Here is a 19,473-nt window from a genome sequence, read left to right on the forward strand (position 1 = left end):
ACTTATTTTATGCAAGTCACTTAAATGCTTCTTTTAATGCATGTAGCATCCTTTTTGGGGGACTTTCTGGCATTAATCTTCAGTAATTATCAGTCACACAGAGAAGATCATCCACTGTGTTTGAATATGTGGTTATTAATGTCGAGGTATGCTACTATGTAAATGTGAATTTTGAAGTCAGTTGGTGCATTGATTTTCTTTTTTATTAAGAAGTTACAATTGTTAAAATGAGAAAACTGTGATTGGGTACCCCAAAGTGCTTATTACTTAGTGTCTGTGATGTACGCAAGATGATTACAGGTAGGTTCACACAAAGTTCCTAATCTTAGAGTTGACTATTAAGTATTCAGATTAAAAGAAAATGTGCAAAACCTTTATTCTCCCTTAACTCTCCCAGCACCACCAGCCTAAAATCCTATTAACACTATTTGCAATCAGATTACCTGCAGGACTGAAAGGATCCGTCCTCACCATCTGACTTCAATGCAGCAGAGGAAGGAGGATGCGATGCATTCCGGTCTTTCGGCTTTTGGCTTGTGTCACATTATTCTCTTCATAGAGATTGTGGCTGTGGTCAAACAGCGGACATTAAATTTTGTTTTTGTTTTTTTTTTCAGAGGGCAGAAACTGCAGCCATTAGTTACATTCAGACCGTGATCCCTAACCTCGAGGATAGCTATCTTCGATGATAGGCTCGTAGTTAGGCACTGTGTAGATGCACTGGTTGATAGCTATCTTGACATTAACTCGAATATAGCTATCCACGAGATATCTTAGGGTTTGCACTCTATCAATGAGCTGCGGGGGGGGGGGGGGGGGTGGGGGTTGCCACTCATAGGTAAGCATCGTGTGGACAGAACTTGTTGATAGGAACTTGCAGATAAACATAATTACAGGGGCAGTGAGCCTGTCCTCGAGTTTAGGGATTACCAGCTGAATATAACTATTGATTTTGGCCAGAAAGTAATCATTATATATTGACATATATTACAGAAGCTCACAGTACAAAATACTTTATGTTGATGTGTACATGTATTTCATTTCTGTATTTCCCTTTTAAAATGTTTATTTTTTCCATGTTGATTTTTGTTAAATTTTTATTCTTTGGGGAAAGCAAGGGGAAGGGTCACTTCATTGCCACTCGCTTTCATTTGTTTTGTTTACGTGTTTGTGTTGCAGAAGTGGATCAGCGCCCTACGTGAGCACCGGTCGTATTGCGAGCGTCTCGCCAGCAGCAAGGTCATCGCCGACTCGTCCGACTCGGAGGACGAGGACGAAGGGTCCACCCGCAGCAAGAAACTTCTTCCGCTGAACAGCATCCATGACATCATGAAGGTATATTAAACTTGTTATATTTATATATTATTATACTTACTGAAAATTATGATGATGATGATTACAATGGCATTAACCCATTGAGGACGAGTCCTGAGAATACTGTGGGAAATGCATGTTACGGCAAAATCAGTCCATCCCCAACGGGTTAATAATGGGAGCAGTAGTAAAATATGAGAAGGAGAATGCCAGTAGTATAGTGGTAATCATACCAACAATGATGATGTTGATGATATTAATGATGCTAGTAATAATGCCGATTACAACGACAATTATGACAATGTATGTCATCATTTTTGTTATTACTTTTACAATTTAGGCCTATTAATTGTATTCATTACCATTACAGGCAAAAACCTACAATTTAAAACTACTGTAGAACAAACAGAAATGCATCAACAATGCAAAAGACATAAATCTGTACCTAAACATATATTACAAATTCAGACAGAATTCAGGAGACAGATGCCCCCCAAAATTATGGAAAAAAATCCTGAGAATCATTATGAAAGTGAAATGATAATAGCCATAGTAGTAATGGTCACGATAATAACAATGACAGTGATGGTGATGATCATGATGATGATGACTATGCTAATGCTGTGATCTTACCAAAAGAGTAAGTACTGTAAAACAAGGAATGTATGTACACATTTTAATTTCATGAATTTCGTGAGGGTCAAGATTTGTGAAATTGAAATGGACGTGAAAGTTCTTGACTACGCGATGTACGTTGAATGTTAGAGGCAACTTAAAACAAAAAAAAAGACTAACAGCTCCAATTGGTATCTTGTTTTATGGTACACTCCTTTGTTACAGCGTTGTTTTTCTATCAGGGTGCTCCTGTAGTTGTTATCTCATAATTATTATCCGTAATATGCCAACAGTTGGTTGGGAGGGATTTAGTAGGTGAAATAGCTCATCCAGTGAAACAGGTGTCATGCGAGATTTGAATTCCTCAGGAACTGATGTTTTAGGCTTTGTAGGGAAGTCCACCTCATCTGGCACTCTGAATATCTTTTGCTTTTAAAGTGGTCATAAGAGTGCAGCCCGAACGTGGACACTACTCATATACTTGAGCCAAGTGTTGTTGTTTCTTCACTGCTTCCATTCCAATTTTTATCTTTTGTTGTGGACTTCCCAGAATGCGCAAACTCGGCAACAACTGCTGGAAGAGAGCATCCGATGTCTGACCCAGTGGACGGATGGCTTAAAGGGACACACAAGCGCAAACGGCGTAAATCCTACAGGTAATGTATTCCTGGTAAGGCCACCATCTCTTTAAGTGAAAGGCCACTTCACAATGTGGACATGTGCTTACACAATAAGCACAGAATATAAAATTCAGTTCCATAACAGGTAAAAAAAAAGATAATCATCTTAAGCCATTTTTGTGATTACATCGACGGTATTAGTAATTAATTGTGCCATTTTTTTTTCAAACAAAAACTGACATAATACTGTCATAGACAACTTGTTTGTCTTTAATGCATATCATGTATACATGTAAAGTTATCTCATAAGTGTTTGTGTATATAAACATGTCCAATATTTTGTGAGCAAAAGTAAGCGAAGAGCCTAATAACACTTGCAACTAAAGATATGTATTGATTATCATCAGCACCATTCAGAATAGAGTAAACACCAATATCAATCATGCAACCTTTTGTCCTTTTATCCTGTAGTATTTAACACACTATCCAAAGTCCTTGGCCCATAAAGGGTTAATTTTCCATGAAGTCTTGCATTCACTTTTGTAGAGTTGCAACAAAAACTCCAGGATGTGTTGGACCGATCCCACGCGGCCTGTGACGCCCTCTCTAGCTGCATGACGGTCATGTCAGGTCAAGAGGAGGTAAGCTCAGCTCGTTCCATCATTGGTACGTACAGGTCAACCTCATCATAACAAGGTTCAATCATTGGTACAGGGGAATCTTATTATAACAAGGTTACATCAGTGATACGGGGAACCTCACTACAACGAGGTTCCATCATTGGTACAGGAAAACCTTGTTACAAGGCCCCATTATTAGTACAGGGGAACCTCATTACAACAAGGTTTCATCATTGGTACAGGAGAACCTCTTCATAACAAGGTTCCATCAGTGGTACAGAAGAACCTCAGTACAACAACGTTCCATCATAGCTAGAGGAGAACCTCATTACAACATGGTTCAATCATTGGTACAGTAAAACCTCATTTTAACAAGGTTCCATCAGTGATACAGTGGAAACTCATTATGGGAAGGTTCCATCATTAGTACAGGGGAACCTCATTACAACGAGGCTTCATTAGTCATACAGGAGAACCTCATTACAACAAGTTTCTCTCATTGGTACAGGAGAACCTCATTACAAAAAAGGTTGCATCATAGCTACAGGAGAACCTCATTACAACAAAGTTCCATCATTTGTACAGGAGAACCTCATTACAACAAGTTTCTCTCATTGGTACAGGAGAACCTCATTACAGCAAGGTTTCATCAGTGATACAGGAGAACCTCATTACAACGAAGTTCAATTAGTCATACAAGAGAACCTCATTATAACAGGGTTCCATCATTGGTACAGGCGAACCTCATAACAACAAGGTTCAATCAATGGTAGGGCCTACAGGAGAACCCCATGACAGCATACACTGTAGTTCCATCAGTGGTACAGGAGAACCTCACTGCAACAAGGCTCCATCACGAGTACAGGACAAACTCATTATAACAATGTTCCATCATTGATACAGGGGAACCTCATTACAAAAAAGGTTGCATCATAGCTACAGGAGAACCTCATTACAACAAGTTTCTCTCATTGGTACAGGAGAACCTCATTACAGCAAGGTTTCATCAGTGATACAGGAGAACCTCATTACAACAAAGTTCAATTAGTCATACAAGAGAACCTCATTATAACAGGGTTCCATCATTGGTACAGGCGAACCTCATAACAACAAGGTTCAATCAATGGTAGGGCCTACAGGAGAACCCCATGACAGCATACACTGTAGTTCCATCAGTGGTACAGGAGAACCTCACTGCAACAAGGCTCCATCACGAGTACAGGACAACCTCATTATAACAATGTTCCATCATTGATACAGGGGAACCTCATTACCACTAGGTCTCACTAGTCATACAGGAGAATCTTGTAGCAACAAGGTCGTATCATTGGTACAGGAGAACCTCGTAACAGGGCTCTATCTGTAGTAAAGGAGAACCTCGTAACAAGGCTCCATCAGTAGTGTAGGAGAACCTCAACAACAAGGTTCCATCAATGGTGGTAAGGCATACAGGAGAACCTCATGACTGCATAATTCCATCAGTGGTACAGGAGAACCTCATTACAACAAGGGTCCATCATTGGTACAGGAGAACCTCGTTACAACAAGGTTTCATCATTGGTACCGGAGAACCTCATTACAACAAGGTTTCATCTTTGGTACAGGAGAACCTCATTATAGCAAAATTCCATCAGTGGTAAAGGAGAACCTCATTACAGCAAGATTCCATCTTTGATACAAGGAGACCTTATTTTAAACAAGGTTCCATCAGTGGGACAGGACAACCTCATTACAGCAAGGTTCCATCAGGAGTACAGGAGAACCTCATTACAACAAGGTTCCATCAGTGGTACAGGAGAACCGAATTATAGCCGCATTCAACCATTGGTGCAGGGGAACCTTAACTTCCCCTTTCCTGTAGCTGTCATGTTAACATTGGTACAGTAATGATAGATGGTGTTAGCATGGCATACATTCCTCACTTGTTGTGTTCTTCCTCACTTGTTAGTGATATCTCCTTATATTTTAGGTTCTATTGCAAAATTCTTATAGATGGTAGGATGTTTTGTGAGACATTTGACCTACACATATGCATCAAGTGTGATATCTTGAACATTTTTAAAATCACTGCTCCCAAAGGTAAACAGGACCTTTAAAGATTTAATGGACTTTGCCATGATTTAAATTGTGTTCTATTTTCTGGTATACTGCCATTCGCTTGTTCATCATGCTGTAAAATCAGAAATGTTTACGTGCATGAAACTTCCATCAATTCCATGAGGAGCCAAGATTCGCAGAAGTAGAATGCATGTCTACACAGTGCAGTGAATGCCAGTCATGCAAATATCATGCTGCAAAAAAGGCTGTCGGCTCCAACTTGCTAAAATTTCATGCTGCGAATATTTCTTGTTTTACAGTATTTCTTCCTGCTCGTATTTTCGCTTTTACAGGGCAAGATGAGCTGTTCAAGACAAATTTCTTATAAAAGGATTGTTTAAATCAAAACAACAAATACCGAGGTTCCAGCGACATTGAACAGTGCATTTACATGAGACATCATAATGGCAACATAGGAATGCCTGCTATAATCATGAAATATTTCACTTTGTGGAAATTTTTGAAGATTTGGCGCTCCACCGTGAATCTTTGCAGAACTAACAATGCTTGAAAAGTGTTGGGAGATATTTAAAAATGTACAAAGATACATTTATAAAGCTTAGGCTCCCTATGAAAGGGCAACTCTAAGATATCGACAGAATTCAAAGTGAACAAAAGGGCAACTCCAAGATATCAACAGAATCCAAAGCATATAAAAGGGCTACTCCAAGACATTGACAGAATTCACAGTGAAGAAAACGGCATTCAAGGAACGCCTTATTTTCTTCCTGGCAATACAGGGCTATCGCTCTGAAGTGCTGTTGAGAATTCTTTTTTTTTCAAAGGCATAACTTAGGTACTGTATGTACCATTTATTTAGTGATTTTGCATGAATTAGGACTTCCCAGTAATTTTGTGAGTGATAAATTTGCAATTGTGGAGTACAGTACTGACAGGAGAAATGTATGCGTACATGTCACATTAATGTCGAGATCAGCGTTGATATTTTTGTGTGTTTTCAAAGTCCTGTATAGCACCTGACTCATGAAATAAAAAAAAAAAAATAGATAAAAATGTCGCAAAATATATGCCATATAAAGTACCCCTTTGCGCTTCCATTAAAGACCAACAACAAAACAGTCTAAATGAAACATGATCATAACACCGGGGTAATAGGTAATGGGTAAAGAAATATTATTTGCTGTCACATTATGTCAACGGTGTTACACAAGGTTGGTGCCCATCAGAGGGAAGGAGAGAGAGAGAGAAAGAAAGAGGGGAAAGATAGATATAAAATAGAGAGAGATAGACACAAAGAGAGAGGGAAAAAGTCATAGTGTGAAAGTGGGGGAAGAGATAGATAGAGGGAGAGGAGAGATATATAGAGTAGAAAGAGATGAGAGATGAATATACAGATGGATGGATAGAGAGAGAGAGAGAGGAAGAGAGGGAGAAGAAATATACTATATATGAAAAGAGAGATGAGAAATATAATAGAAATGTATATATCATAGTGAGAGGGTAGATAGAGGGAGAGAGGGAGAGGGGGAAGAGATAGAGGGAGAGGAGAGATATATAGAGTAGAAAGAGATGAGAGATGAATATACAGATGGATGGATAGAGAGAGAGAGGAAGAGAGGGAGAAGAAATATATACTATATATGAAAAGAGAGATGAGAAATAGATAGAAATGTATATAGGGCAATTCCGCGGTAACGGAATTACAAATCAGAGAATTTTGGCTCATATTCTTTCACCCTGTATACAGGATTGATTACTTTGCCTTTTCTTGATACATTTAAAAGATGCAGAGGTACGCACACTATCACCCCAAATACAAATTTGTTAAATGTTCTCACTTGGGTGGTTACAAAGGAGGTCTATGTGCGATGGTAACGGAATTACCAGAAAATTTAGTCACAACTTCAACTCTGACTTTGGGAGTTGTTTCTCTGAAATCTATAACACATACACTGTAGGTTGTTGTCTGATTTCATCTTTGATTGTGTCAACTTCAATTTAGTTGTATTGTTTTTCAAATATTTCATCACATTTTCCAAGCAGCAGGCTTTTTCCCTGTAAAGTCAGTGGTAACGGAATTACACAAATGGTAACGGAATTACGCCTTCTGAAATACACTGGAAAAAATACACCTTCTTGGTACTCATGTATTCTGAAATGTCTTGATAAAGATTGTTTATGCCTTTAGCTATAATATAACCACTAAATAAGTACTCTCTAGCCTTTGACCTTGAACTACTACAAGTGTATAGGTGCCAAATGAGTTTTTATTTTCAAAAAACATAAAACGTTCATGCTAACGACCGTGATTTGAAGTTGTAACTATGTCAATCAAGATCTCGTAACTTCTAAGTACCACATCCATCAAAATTTGTCTACTTTCAAGTTAAGAATTTCACACTCTGCAGGTAAATGACATCTAAGACACATGGTAACGGAATTACGCTATAATAGCCCTACACAAGTACAATTCTATAAATCCAGTCAACAATACTCAAATTTTCTTGTATTTCTTTTGTTGATATCATGCAAGACAGATTTCTCTGTTTTCTTCTTCCTGAATATGCCAATAATCAACAATATGTGTGAATTACTTACAAGTATTGCACATAAATATTATGTGCACATGCATAAGAAAATGATAAAAAACTGTCCGGATTGACACTGAATTTAAATCTAAATCATAAAGTGCCAATTTACAGTGCAAGAGCACAGTGTGCAGCCCCATCATTGAACACCTTGTTTAATATTAAGGATGAACACTAAGGATGCTTGAAACTTTTAATTTGTTAAGTGAAAAGATGCTGTTGTGGTTCAGTGACAAATATAACAAATTACAATTCAATCATAAATTGAAAAGAAAATTTTCTTATAATTATGGTACTGCACCAGTGCTTAATCATTATCATCTATATGTTGTGGCATACATGTATATTAATCACTAAAAACTTGTGACATTTTACTAATAGCTGAAGTTGCCCCCTGGTAATAGTGGTATATAATGTAGTGCATAATTTGATAATTCCCTTACAGTGTAAGTCCTACTTAAGCCCACCATAATAAAATGAACTAGACTAAAAGGAAATAGAAAACAGCAAAATAACTTTAACAAACTACAACTTTTTGAACCATAAGAGTGAGTCCACCAAATTCTGTTAATTCATAGAAAGGTAAGAGGGCCTCTTTTATCCATCTGCAGCTCACTGCGTTAGAGTTAGATTAATCAACCTGTGAATAATGTTAGTATTTACTTCTGACCACACAAAATTACCAAATGACGTCTTCAGAAACACAATGATGACTTGGCCTATACATTTCTTACAAGTTTCCTGTCTCTGTCTTTCTTCTTTGACTTTGTCTATTTTCTCATCCTGAGTGTTGCCATATATATTTACTCACAAGAAGTGTGCATCTTCTCTTTTGCAGCAAGTTGTATTTTGACTGCCTGAAAGCAAATTATATAATACACTGTAATGGCACTTGTATGAAAGGAAACTGGATTGTAAAGCAAATGGTAACATGAAGAGTAAAGGTAGAAGCAGAAGCCCATTGACTATTTAAAATCTTCTTAGGACGGGAAGTATACATAGGCCTAAATGTTACATTTTAGAGCTGTATCGCAATTACTGACTGGGTAAATGTTCATCACAAATGGTGTTTTTGTCTTTATTCCTTTTAAAAAGAAAGGATTAAAGAACAAATTTCAAAGGGTAGCAGATGCTCTGTATCAAATAGGTGTGAAAATCAAAATACATGTCTCTGTGGAGGAAAGATCTACAAAACAGATGAAAGAAGGTCATAGTCATACACTTACCATTAAAGATAAAGCACTTGAGGATGAAAACAGGACATGTTCAATAAAAGGTCAGACTATCGACTTGGTGATAATAAAGCCTTTAAAATAGCATACAGAAAGATCAAAGGTGTCACATTCAGTGGGCATCCCGTGTCAAGTAATGACTTCTATCACATTGTGTATGATCCTTAAACTCTTAAATTCTTGATCTTTCCTCACAAAAATTATCCTGTTCATTTCTCTCTGTCAGTAGCAGTGCTCTCTTTTCCTTTTAAAGAAATTTTACGTCCTTCCTCTTCTTTCTAACCTTTGTTCAATTTATGCTGCATCACACCCATTCAATAGTCCCTCATCACTATACTTAGATTTTGTATGAAACCATGAGACTTTTAGCAAGAAAATATACATTGATATCTCAGAATTCAGTATGATTTTTAATATTTGAGAATGAGTTACTGTAGGAAACCTTATAAAGTTATCAGTTAGCACAGTCTCCATTATATAGTTCTTGTACAAATGTATGAGAAAAGGTGAAAGAAGGGAGGAGATTTTCAGCACAAGAAGTCTTGTCAAGCATGTACCCTGATGTCAGGACTCACTGTCAGAGGCATCCAGCTACGCTGAGTCATGTCAGTGTATCATACCATACACATATTTCAACTTTCACTCCTTTACTGCCAATCACTAACACTGTTAAGCTCAATAATAATGCCCTGAAGCTGTTTCATGAACAGTTCACATACATATTGGCACAAAAGTAGGATATGTCATTCTCTTCCATATTAGATGTGCGTGTAATTCCGTTACCATGTAATTCCGTTACCACAATTACAGAAGAACTGAAGGAGATATTTCACAAAATGTTTTGTGACTTTTCAGGGAGTCACATGTAGAGAAAAAATTTACAAGGGGAGATAAAATCAGTGATTAGTTTGTTCAGGAGAAAACTTTTTTCAATTTTATGGTAACGGAATTACGTCAATTTGTCAGTAGATTTTGAAAATTTCTCAAAAAAATATCATAATGAGAGTGACTGAATGCTTCATTATATGTGATTGTTGAAGCATAGGAAGAAAGATGTGGAAGTATGGATAAGGCAGAGAGATATTTAAGTTGTTTCATTTTAAATTTTCATTTAATATTGTAAAATTTTAGATAAATACAATAAATAGTCTTCCAACTTTAAAAGTGTGTACAACAAAAACGAGGAAAGTTATTGGAAAAGGGTTTTTTGTTTCCGTAAACACAACAATTCGTCTGTACGGGAAGCTTAAATTTCTGAGCATTTACTTAACTTTGAATTTTGCTGTTTTTGCCCTTCCCATACGGAATTGCCCTATATCATAGTGAGAGGGTAGATAGAAGGAGAGAGAGAGAGGGGAAGAGATAGATAGAGGGAGAAGAGAGATATACATATAGTAGAAAGAGATGAGAGATAAATGTACAGATAGATGGATAGAGAGAGAAAGAGGAAGAGAGAGAGGAGATATAATTATACTATATATGAAAAGAGAGAGGAGGAATAGATAGAAATGTGTATATCATAGTGGGAGGGGAGATAAATAGAGGGAGAGAATTGCAGTGTGTGTGTGTGTGTGTGTGTGTGTGTGTGTGTGAGAGAGAGAGAGAGAGAAAGATTGGTATCTAGACCGAGAGAGGAGTGAAGAGAGGTTTATCAATCACAAAGAAAAATCAATGTTAGATAGGTCTACATTCTTGTAATGATTTACAGCTCTCTGGCACTTTCCTTCTTCCTTTCAGGTTTCACTGCCAAGTAAGCATAAACATTAATTTTGTAAATGAGGATATCTGTAATAAAGTATCTGTAATCGTTTAGATTAATTAAACATTTATCTTATCACTAATTACTAGTAGATTGCAGGCAGCCATTGTGAGCATCCTTTGTATGAAAGATACTTTAGCGATCACCATCATATTGCAGTCACGGTCATTTAAAAACGTTAATGTTTAAAGGGATGGTACAGTATTGGTATAGATGAGAATTGGGCTTTTAACTTTTTGTGAGATACCAAGAAAACACTTATGATAGAGTACAGAGCATACCATCTTAAGAGGAATTCAATGTTTATTTGATGAAAATCGGGTTTGGAATGACTGAGACATCCAAAAACAAAGTAAAACAAAGCGATCGTAATAAAGTGTGGGTCCCACAGTTTATTAGAATCGCTCTTTTTTTAATATCTCAGCCATTGGTCAAATCCAATTTTCATCAAATAAACATTGAATTCCTCATATAATTTCATGCTCTTTCATATTTCATACGAGGTTTCTCATTAGCTCACCAAAAAATGTTACAAACTTGAAATTAGGTCTCATCCAAAACTGTACGATCCCTTTAAAGCCTTGATATACAAATTTCAAATTACCAAATGTGTCCTGATATTTCATAAATGTTCTCAAGTATTAGATGGCAGTATTGTAAAAACTTTTTTTTTGTGAGGGTTTGATTTTCGTTAATTTTGCAAATCACCATTGCACCAGGAATTTAACAACACACGAAAATATTGCTAATGGACAGGCATGAGTATACTATCACTACAATAGCCTTGGTATCAATTAGTGCGAACAACATCACATGCAAATGTCTGTGGCCTCCTCATTTGTAAAAAATATCTGTATGCAAATATAACAGCTTATAGGCCTACAGTATTGTCAATATTTTCTATTTAAAGATGGAACAGTTTTTCTGAGTGTAAACTATAATAGAGTCGCCTAGAGCAATACAAAATACACCTGGCCCCGATACACAAAAGTTGAGATTAAACATTCAAGTCAGAGAATAAAACATAAGTTTCTGAGCAGTCCATACTGGTTGGATGATGCCTGATTTATGTATGATTGCATTTTTCCCCCCTTTTTTATGCTACAGTTCGTAGATACATGTATTTTTTATTAATTTGTTTATGTTTACTTGCGCACTGTACTTGCGCACTGTGTGCCAAAGTCTAAAATGGCACAGAGCCCTCTATCGTCCGTCGTACCGTTTCTCGTGATCACAACCCAGCTCGCAAACGCACCTCGTTTGACCTACGGTACGGTAAATATGGCACGATGCGTGTTGCGTGTCGTATGTTGTGTTGTGTGGATGGATAGCAGCCGGGTTGTGAACATGCAGTGTGGTGCCTAGATAGATCGCACGGTACGTTACGGCGGTGTACACCCTCGTTGTCCGACTTTCTGTACCGTACCAGTCAGTGGTGATGCGCTGTTGTATAATTGCACGTACGGAAATTGAACGATGTTGTGCGAGGAGCTACGCGACGGCCAAGAACCTACCAACGTACTGGGCTGAAAATCGCTACTATTTCGGAATAATATTGTTGATTACGCGTGGGTATTGTCTTCAAGATTGTACATCATCATATTCAGCAGTGAGTATTTTATGTGAGACTTGTTGATCAAGTGAGATCAATTCATGTTTGTGGTGTGATTTTTCGTAACTGTTTTGATGGATGACCACTGCACTGGCACCGGCACTGCCCGTTCACTGGTCACTTGTGCAGTCCGATACAGTCATACGAGTGGCAGATGCGGCTAATTGAACAAGGTGCAAATGAGGCAAGGTGTGACTTTGGAATCAAGATCGTTTTTACAGGAAAAACAATTTAATTAATGCCTAGACCTATTAATGGTGTGTGCTTTCACATTTTACTCAAGTCGATTGAATGTTGCTGTGTGTGTGTTCTGCATTCAAAGCGCTTTTTTACAACCGGGGTTTGTAAAATTGTGTTTTCGGTAGGCCTATTCGACAACTGTCTCTGATTGTGGACTGAGGTGAGCCGGTTTGTTGAATGCTGTGCTGCGCTAAGTGCTGCATGCTGTGTGTGCTCAGATATGCTCTGCGAGTAGCTGAATGGTTTCACACTGATGGGATTGGGGTCTAGCAACTTTCGTAGCTTTGCTTTTTTGTCGACATAATACAGTGGCGGGTGTTATTGTTACAAACATACCTTGGATAACAAACTACACAGGACGATCCCACTGTCCGGAGGAGTCTTATTTTTTATTTTATTTATTTATTTTTTTTTTTTTAACGATATCAGTTCTTCTCCATATAGGACCTACTTTAATTTATACTATTAATATTATAGGGGGGGGGGATCCGTGAAGCCAGACGATATCCCTGACGACCAGATACAGACCGATCTTTCTTGTTTCTGTCAACATACAATCATACAGCTGTAGCTTGATTAACACGCACATCGCGCACACCACACCTTGGAAGTTCGTGTAAAGTTGAGCCAAACTTACAGTATTTATTTGCCCCTTGGTGTCGGCATACATACAGTAAAATACACTGTAATACTTTAAGGTAAGTGCTGTGCAGAAAGTGTACTGCAAGGACAGAAAAATATCTCTTGGTGGTTGTATTTGTTCTTGCTCTGACACCAGAATCTCTCTAAATGAGACTTAAAACTTCACAGGCTGTCAACTACAAATGATGGTACATGTACATCATGTGTAACTTGATATTCCACTCAAGTCATTGATTACTCTTTTGGGCCATTCTCAGATTAAGTGTTCAATTCCATGTGAGTAAAACCGAAAAATCAACCACAAAGTAATACATTCAAAGATGTGTTTTCGGAAACTTCAAAGCCGGTCAAATACGAAACAAAAAGTGGAACATTCTAAATGATGGCCATTCATTGAGTAAAAATGAATTGAAATAGAGCATAATATATGATTTTTTATCACCAATCAGATACGTTACCGCAAATTTACATGTTGTAATGGACTCCTAACTCTGAATTAAATTTATTGTTTTGATCCAATTTCTGTTTAGGAAAAGACATCTGTCCCCCCTAAAGATATTGGGGTTTTTCAAGAGGTAAAGATGTTGTCATCCCTTGCTAATTGGTAGAAATTATTTCTGTGTGGTAGGTTGAAATATGCTTTTTGCTGAAATGAAATATAACCTTAAGATTCACTTTGTATTTTTAGCAAATTTCGCTTACAAATAAAGTTTCGAATCCCACAAATCATGCAAAGGGAACGATCTAATTTGGAATTTCACAGGAAACAAATATGAATTGCTTTCCTAGGGAAATAACTATTGAAAAACATCGAATAACCTTTGGTAATGTATCTGGTAAAATATAAGTAATAATTTTAGTTGTGTATGAATTAATAAATATCACCTGTTTAATTATTTACCTCATGTATTGATGTAAAAATGAATGATGTAAGCCCAAATTAACCATTTTAAACATTGTACGTAATACAAACGTATTTAAACTATGAAATGTAGTGGAAAAGAGTCCTAAATGTGAAAGCTGAGTTCTTCATTCACAGAATATTCTCATCTTACGTCTGAATGTATTTATCCGTCTGACTATAAATATTCATTAAGTTTTGATGGATAATGCAAACAAGGTTTAAAAAATATATTTTTGCAGGCATTTAGAAGGAAGTAGGTACAGTCTCTATGAACTCGATATGCTAAACAGTTGTTTGACCTATGGTAACGTATTTGGCTCATCCCTTTTAATGAAAATGAATAAATAATTGTTCAACTTATCAATGAATCTTGAGTAGTTCTTCATATGTTGAAAAACACTAGAATAAATATGCAACAGAACACTGAAACTTTTCTCGGGAGCGTTTCATAAACTACTTTTTACTCTTTCAAAGTTTGGTAACGTATCTGGCGTACCGTAAATGAATCTGTCGGTGAAGTTACAAAGCAATTTCTACTGAATATTCTTCATTTGAACATAACTTTAATTTTTTATGGAAGCGTCATTCTATGCAGAATTGTTTTATGAACACTTTGTTTTACATAACATTATTTGTCACCGTGGGTGCCCTGAATTATACGTAACGTATCTGCTAAATCTGAAAAGCAAAAAACTGATATGCTGAATCTTAGCTTCGTCTTGTAAAATAAACGTTCAAAGTTGATGCATAGAATATGAAAGTGACTGGGTTTTATAGAATAGAACTTTGGAGTTTATGAGCACACAATGATTTGTTTGTAAAAACATTTACAATTTCTTTTCATCATTTTGATTATGTGGTAACATATCTGTCGGAAAACTTGGCATTAAGTTGCGAGACACTGACGCAGAAAGAAAATCATGTGGAAGTGTTGATCTTTTTCACCTCTCTGTCCTTTTGGTGTAAGAATATATATCCTGAGGTCCAACAAAACGAAGCATGTAATGTGTAGGGATGAATTTTGACCAGATTTGATCCCCAGAAAGCACAAGACCAATGAGCAAAGTTCGGTCACGTATCTGGGGTAACGTATCTGTGATAACGTATATGGTCGATCATATATTATTATGAGAGCGATATCTACCAAATATTTCTCACTTGTACTAAACTTTGGGTGCGTTCGAGCGCTCTCCTAAAGCGAACTGTGCCGTACCGTACCCGCGCCAGAGGAGCATTCGAACGCTCCTAAAGTGTACCGTACCGTACTGTACCGAGCTAAAAGTGGACCACTTCCCGATGTGCTCCAAAAGCGTACCAAAGCGTACCAAAAGTTCGTTGTAAAGCATGCGCGTATCATGCGCATACGTCACAATGCAAAAACATCATTCTCTTTGTTCTGGACAGCTGTAAGTAGTTCAAGCGCCAGGGGTGAATGACATTCTTGCTACAAACAAGCGTGACCTTTCTAAAAATAACTTGTGAGTACGCTTTCTCCACAGAGCGCTCGAACGCTCCAAAATTGGCATGGTACGGTACGGTACGCTTTAGTTCAGTTCGCTTTGGTTCGCTTTAGAGCGCTCGAACGCACCCTTTAATGTTGAATCGATGCGTCATTCTGAGGAGTAATGTATAATATACAATTTGTCTGACATTGCAATATCTGTCGCAGTGGGTGGCGTGAAAAGTATGTCACGTATCTGTCCAAATAAAAGTGTAGAAAACCGATATTTCAAACATTGTACCGTATTCTCAAAAAAGAGCTGTTGCACAAAAAATCTAAGTACTTGCAATGTATGAAGTATATCCTCAGGGTTTCATATACACAGGGTCATTGCATAGTCTTGTTATTTTCGCAATGCTGTAACACTAAAGAAACTGGTAACGTATCTGGCGGTGAACTTGGCGACAGGTTTCAAAAGGCTATAAAAAAAGAAGTCAATAAAAATTTTGGAACTTTTTGAGTATTGTGATTAGCACATATGATATGCTCATCGTCCATGAAAATGATATTTGGAAAGTGTGTTTGTGGATGGAGAGGAGCAATAAAACATAATTCTGAAATAGCCGGCGACACTGCGTTTTGGGGGTCTTAACAAAGTTTAACAGCAAAATTTTATACAAAAAGGCAGACAACCGCATTTGATTGTGTTTATTTTTAACAAATAAAGTTCTCGTGATATATTATAAACATTTAAATAGTATCTAATAGGTTTCAGGGAGCCGCAAACTGTCATGGAATGTCGGCGACACCAAAATTCCGTATTTGAACGCTTTTACTGAGAATGGGCCTTTTGTCTTTTGACAGAAGGAGCACTGTCTCACTTTAGACAATTTGAATGATAGAATGTAGAATTTGAAATGCTAGCTTAAACCTACATGAATGTAAAATCTAGTCAAATCCATGGAAATTTAATTTGATGCAATCAAGTAATAGGAATACTTAAATGAAAAACCTTGGGTTGCGGTTGCTCAACCATTTCTATTGCCATCCACACCCGGTGTACCATGCCTGGCTTTGAATAAATGCTTTTTTAGATTCCATATTTACTTCTCATGGTCCTAACACCTATTGATAATGATGAGATAACCCAGTTACATGTACAATGTCTTGTACTGTCACAATACTTTTACTAGAGAGTCAAATGACAAGTTTATTTGTGTCCCGTCATACAGTAGTAGTAATATCCCCCCCACCCACCCAAAACAACCACACACATAAAACGTACAGGTAGGTTGTCATGGTAAATCTTCCAAGACTAAAACATTGCACAATAAATTACTTATCAAAACAACTTCTTTCTTTATTCATTAAGAACAAACGAAGGACTTTTACAGGTTCAAATTTTAGATCTTTATACATTCGTTTTTTACATAGTGCCTTGTGTTGATCCCTTCCAGAAGGTACACTAGGGACTGACGTGACTGAAAGAGTCTGTATCTGATCGTCGGGGATATGTTCCATGGAAACTGCATCTAGCCACACTGAGTGATCCCCTCCTACACTGTCTCCGGAGGAGAGCGATAATGTCAAAAAATAAAAGACTCCTCCGGACACACAGATCTTCCTGTCTAGGGACTGACCAGAAGTTACAGCACAAGTGGGAGTAGATGTCTTGGATTTACAAATTTGGAAGATGTTGTAAGGTTACTAGTAACTGCTGAGTGTGACAGGGGCTGTTCCAAATGTTGACCATTTCTGGGAAGAAGATCCATACGAGAAGCTCCTTGATACAAGCTACAATACACAGTGTTTATACAGGTGTGCAGTACATTGCCCCCCTCCCCCTACACCCAGACACATGCTACATGTACATACGGTGTATTTCACAGACAGTTAAAGTTTATGGATTGCTCAAGGTATTGCCTATCATTTAACCATCTACAGTGAGTATGATTGGACTTTTTGCTTTCAAGAGCAAGTTGTTGACTGCCAAGTTTTCATTCAGTTGCACCTGTGAAAATTAAAGTACAAACCTTGCATATTGTTTAGATGACAATGATACTGTAAACTATACTAGAATCTCTATAACATTCTTTCTCTAGCTATATGAATACTGGGAAGAGAAACTACCATTTCAGATGAGGGGTTTCTGCACAGCATTTGAGAAATTTCCAATGTCTATTTGGTGAGTGCTCACCCCAGTTATGTAATCAAGTCTCGATCAATCATTACACGGGCTGGGTTACTGTTTAACTGAGCAGAAATGAATGAATGCTTGAAATAATGCTGTATTGTTGACAGTATCATCTTGCCCTATGCACCAGTGGTCAGAGAGTGACCAATACTGCCCAGCAGGATTCTCAGTATGGAGGCAGGCACACATTTGAGTGTGTCAGAGTGTCGTGTCTTTCCCATTGAATTATTTTCCCTCTCTTTTATGAGTATCTATGCAAACAGAACAGCTGGAATGGAGACTGAATACAAATGTAAGGAGAAGTCAGCTAAAATGCTGTCTGTTCTATGGGTACTTCACCCTTTATGAAAACTCTGTTAGCATTGATACTATGTACTGTGCAGTTCTGTAACCTGTGTACCTGTGTGTGTAACCAGAGAAAGAAATACAAAAGCCCGTCTTGATGAGGTTGAAAACAGAAAAAGGAGAAGGCTTTAATTTTTCAGGCAAAGTGATAAAGTAGTGCTGTGAGGTCTGAGACAGGAAAGACTACACCGTGCATACAACTGGTGGTTTCTATCCAGCTGTTTGCATGATCTGTGTGCAGAGAAACTGAAGGTGCAGATGAGATTTCATCACTATACTCTGTGCAAAAATATTGAAATTTATCCCTCAAAAACACTTCAAAAGCCACTGTTGTATCCTGCAATTCAGAGTTGATTCACACTATGCAGCGTACACAGTGTACTCTGTACCCTTTGATACAATTTGTAATGTGATGCCGTGATATCGGTTTCCTATCACTTTTACTTGAATCACTTGAATGCTTTTTGACTTTTATATCATACTTACATTTGTACATCATTTTGTATGTTTGTACTTTACCATATGGCTGTATTATCATGCAGCATTTTTCTTTTTCATGTTAGAACTATTGCAGATTATACAACACCTTAAGATACACGTATTCTAGCTACATTGTATCTGATTAGTGATTCGGTGATTGCTCATCACATGACATACAAAAATTTGTACAGTTAAATACATTGTACCATTGCACACTGTTGCTGTGAAACATGCAATTTTTGTCGAGCAACTTTGGTAGGATATTGCAAGGCTGACAGTGCCATTTACATTTACTCGCAAATTAGGCCCATAGTCAGTTTGTAGTTTTTTGCACCATTGCGCACCTTTGACGCTACAATACGTGCTCTAGCCAATCGGCTGCTGGTCTAATTCTGGCATTAATACATGGATAGAATACCTGACTTGACATCATGTCATAATTTCTGTACTCCTCTCTGTATTAGTCACGGGATTGCATAGCTAAGACTAGTCAGCAACCAGTATTTATGTAGACCATTTAATATTGTACATTGTATGCTGTCCTTCTCTACCCAAGTCCTTCTTTTCAATGTTATTTGGCTGTCATATCCTTCTTGAATTCGTGCTGAGTACCTCCCTCATGATGAGTCAAAAATAATCAACCTCCTTTTATCCCTCGTTCCCCCTGCAGTTTCCAGTAGTGCATTCAGGTGTGTGCATGTAGTCTCAATACACAGACTGTCGATGCTAATTAATCACTCGGTAGAAAGTTTACTCTGCCTCAGATAACCCAATTTATTGATAAAGGGGAAAAAAAAAAAACTACAGTT

At 37.5% G+C, this 19,473-nt stretch overlaps 1 protein-coding gene across 1 annotated transcript in view; it reads left to right on the forward strand.

The window, feature by feature from the left end:
* LOC140239787 (oxysterol-binding protein-related protein 1-like) overlaps positions 1-19,473 on the forward strand; it is a 90,394-nt gene that overhangs the window by 26,398 nt on the left and 44,523 nt on the right. Inside the window, exons 10-12 of the mRNA XM_072319606.1 lie at positions 1,180-1,335; positions 2,480-2,585; positions 3,096-3,190. Of these exons, the coding sequence (XP_072175707.1) occupies positions 1,180-1,335; positions 2,480-2,585; positions 3,096-3,190 (357 nt within the window). The remainder of the gene's footprint in view (positions 1-1,179; positions 1,336-2,479; positions 2,586-3,095; positions 3,191-19,473) is intronic.

Source organism: Diadema setosum, chromosome 16, assembly GCF_964275005.1.
Source record: "Diadema setosum chromosome 16, eeDiaSeto1, whole genome shotgun sequence".
Classification (NCBI taxonomy): Eukaryota; Metazoa; Echinodermata; class Echinoidea; order Diadematoida; family Diadematidae; genus Diadema; species Diadema setosum.